Genomic DNA, 3666 nt, shown 5'->3' with positions numbered 1-3666 from the left:
CATGATGTACTTTTTATATTTTAAAAGGAAAGATTCATTGATAATCCAAGAGTCTTCTAAATAGTAAAGTTAGTCCTGTATTTTTTAATAATTGCCCTAAAGACAAAAGCAAGCTATCCTGAACTTCCAAAATATTTCAATAGCACAGCTATTTACACATTTGGTTTAAATAGGATTATATATATATCTATATATCTATATATCTATAAAAAGACTAAGATACCTGGATTAGAAGTTACGTAGCCCTATAAGTGTAGCAGAACCCTAAACAACAGCAAAAAAATAACAATTCAGAAAAACACTAGTGGTCCAGTGGTAATCAATACCATCAATGCATTTTTAAAAGAACCTCGATTAGATAGCAGGCTTGTGTCACCACTCAACCGTACAGCTTCATCAATTAATTTTAAAATGTAGCTTTCAATAAAACAAATGTCTTATAAGACTTGATAAAATTCGAGGAAGGCAGCAGGACCAACTTTGTCCCTTTAACCATCCTCAAATTTCAAGAAAGGCATAGGATGGCCTATATGCACCTTACTGATTTTGTTATACTTGGAAAAATACGTACTAAACAGGATCTTGTGATGGCTTTAACAAAACCAGATGTGTAATAAACATAATAAAGTCACACCAAGTTGACTATCTGACTTAAATAATAGGCAACTTAAATATATACAGGAATAAGACACCAAATTTGGAAGTGAACAGATATGCAGAAGTTTGTATTTGCATGCTTTTTCAGCTTGTTTTGCTGATGTCATTTAGTACAGTTCCCAGTCCATCAGCAGGGCAGCACCAACTTTTTGCATTATTTTAAGTAGTATCACATCTTCATTTCAGATAGCTACCCAGGTCTGTGGTCTCTCTTTAGCACCAAACTTTCCTTCTATTATCCTCCTTTTCTATTATCAAATGATCTATACAACAGTAGTAACAACAGTTCCTGCAACCAAGACTGTGTGTCAATGAAAAGCAGAATGGGACAAGTAAGGCTACAACAATGTAAGTGCAAGAGGGAAATATCAACAGTAACAATAAAATCAAAATATATGTTGTGATGAGTCCAATCTTCTTTCAGTCTAGGTAGGCAGAGGGTCATCATCTCCTTTATTACATTTGCACTTGCAGCACAGAACAAATGGTGTAGCAAGTAGAAGGAAAGGGGAGGCCACCAAAAGCAGAAGACCAAATCCTGCAAAAATTCCTACAACCTGCAAGAGAAAAGGATAGCATTGCATCAGGGATAGCATTGCCTAGATTCTGCTGACACTAGTACATCATCAGTATCTACCAAAACGATCTCAGCAAACGTCAGTGACCTTACTAGAGCCAGAACTTCCCTCAAGTGTACACTACAGACAGCTCCTGCGACTAGTAAATGTGAGGGAATGCAGAGTGTGAGCATTCATGTTTCATGGATCCAGTCAGAACTGTGCCACACAACTTGGTTCCATCACACAAAGTAGCAGATGGCTACTTGCCCTTTTGAGTTTTCCTATATCTCAAATGACTATTGAAGCAAATTAGTACCTTTTTTCTTGATCAAACCTAAATACTAAATATCAAGATCAAGACTACAGGAAAGTCAGACTTCCACTTTCAGCTAGAGAAAGCTTCAAAAAGAGTAAGTCAAGGTGGTGTTCACAGAGAATCTGAGAAGACTCCCACAAACTTCCCATCAGCAAGAATACAAGCTTCTCACAGATTACAAACACTATGGACTATAGGAGGACTTTGTATATGCAGTGGTGTTTTGCAGTCAGCCCTGAGCTCATCCTGCTGCTTTAAGGGACAAGACCTAACTATCTAAAAGCATTTTTTTCCCCCACTGACATTTATTGATCAGCCCCTTCCCAGCATGGGCAGAGGACCACATATTTACCCATCCTGTCAGTGTGCCAAACTCTAATAATTTCTGCAGAGCTTAAATTTGGAAAATTATTCAAAAAACATACAAGCTGTGGTTCATTGCCTGAGAAAGTTTTGCATTTGCCATAGGCAAATGTAAGAGTGATGCTGTGACAGTATGCCCGCAAATTATTTGAGAATATAACTTCGTTGTATTCACATGAGAGTGACTGCGAATAATTTTGAATGATGGAGACAGCAGTGGAATGCTAATGTGCTAGCAAAACTTCACAACAGAAGAAAAAACAAAATCAGAGTGCAGCACTCTTAAGAGTCCTTCTAGCCAGGGCTAGATACGCCACTTCAATTAGCTGGCAAATATTTAATTAGCCGTAGCATAGATGGGACGATGTACAAGTCCTTTGGCTGGCGCGGCCAGTGTGTCGCTCTGGTTTCCCGTCCCATCGCTGCGGCCCCCGGCAATGGAGCGAGCCGCGCGGCCGCGGGAGATGGCGCTGTGCGACAGCGCTCACAGCGCTGCCTACCAACCCCGACCCGCAACCCTCAGCCCTGTCCGTCCCACGCACAAGGAGCTCGAATTTCCTTGCCCTAACAATCTTATTTCTCTTTCAGCTTTAGAGGTGGGCACGTTTCATTACTCATTCTTTTTTTGGAGGTGCTGGACAATCTGATGCAACTTCCATTTACTAATCTTTGCATTTATTTCCCACAGACATAAACCAGAGCTAAATTCTCATCTCCTTTAAAAAACCCGAGCTGCAACTATTGCCGTGGTGCTGGTTGGACACAGCACGCCCCTGCCTAGCTCTTTGCGGCCCAGGCTGACTGCACTGGTCAGACAGAGCCGAGCTAGAAGTCAGCAGCTCTGTGGAGCAGACTGACTACTGGTAATTAACACAAACTATCTATTTACACTTTCCCTTCAGTCTCAATATGCCATCAACGAAATAATCAAGTTTCAGTGTTTGTTGCGTTGGTTTAGAGATTTTTTTGGTGTGGTTTTTTTTTTTTTTTTTGTGTGTGTGGCTTGTTAGTTTATTTTTAAACAAAACTGCCTGCTGAGTATTACTTATTTTCTGCTTGGTTCTGTTGCTTCCAAAGAAGCTGATGCCCTACTCAACATGAAACCATTTCCTCTGGCCAAAATAAATATTTGTTTAAATCCACAAACAACAAACCAAAGGCTCACCTCAATTTGTCTTGGCTAAATACTCAAAGAAACTTAACATACAGAAACAATTGCAGTGTTGATTTGGCTTTGGTGAGTTTAGCAGAATTATATCTTGATCCATGAAGGATTATCATTCTTTCTCACCAGTGACCAGATCATCAAACCGTGTGTATCAAACATATTTACACTAACTGCATTGGCTTAGAACAAATTCCAAATATCAGACTAATCACCTTATATTACAGGTGCATCAAGAAAGCTTTATGTACCCACACACTTCCCAAGACACCACTGGCTAAGCCAAGCAAAACCTTGTCCATAGCTCAAGTACCCAGAGATGTATGTGGAAGCAGATGGGTGCGATCCTTCTCCTTTTATTTCAGTAAATTTTCAGTTTATTTCTGTTTGTCCAGACTTGAGGTTTACGCTCAAAAGTAAAGAAATCCATACTTCAAGAAAAAGTACTACATCTCACACTAGGGTAGTTTTTTACAAGCAGACAGTTAATTCAGGAAGGGATGACTCAGACACCCAGATGTCCCCACATATCTGAAGTGACTGTAAAGGTGGTAGATAGGACCAAGTCACACACTGGCATTTACACCGCATGCATCGAAGTAGTG

General features: G+C 39.9%; 1 protein-coding gene across 1 annotated transcript in view; it reads right to left on the bottom strand.

Annotated features, from left to right (window-relative positions):
• Positions 1 to 770: 770 nt before the first annotated feature.
• Positions 771 to 3666, bottom strand: part of RNF144A (ring finger protein 144A) — a 24955-nt gene continuing 22059 nt past the window's right edge. The window contains exon 7 of the mRNA XM_009071388.1: positions 771 to 1214. Coding sequence (XP_009069636.1) covers positions 1083 to 1214 — 132 coding nt within the window. The 3' untranslated portion in view covers positions 771 to 1082. The remainder of the gene's footprint in view (positions 1215 to 3666) is intronic.

Source organism: Acanthisitta chloris, unplaced genomic scaffold (genome assembly GCF_000695815.1).
Source record: "Acanthisitta chloris isolate BGI_N310 unplaced genomic scaffold, ASM69581v1 scaffold8923, whole genome shotgun sequence".
Taxonomy (NCBI): domain Eukaryota; kingdom Metazoa; phylum Chordata; class Aves; order Passeriformes; family Acanthisittidae; genus Acanthisitta; species Acanthisitta chloris.
The sequence above is the reverse complement of the archived record's forward strand: the minus strand, read 5'-3'. Positions and strand labels throughout refer to the sequence as shown.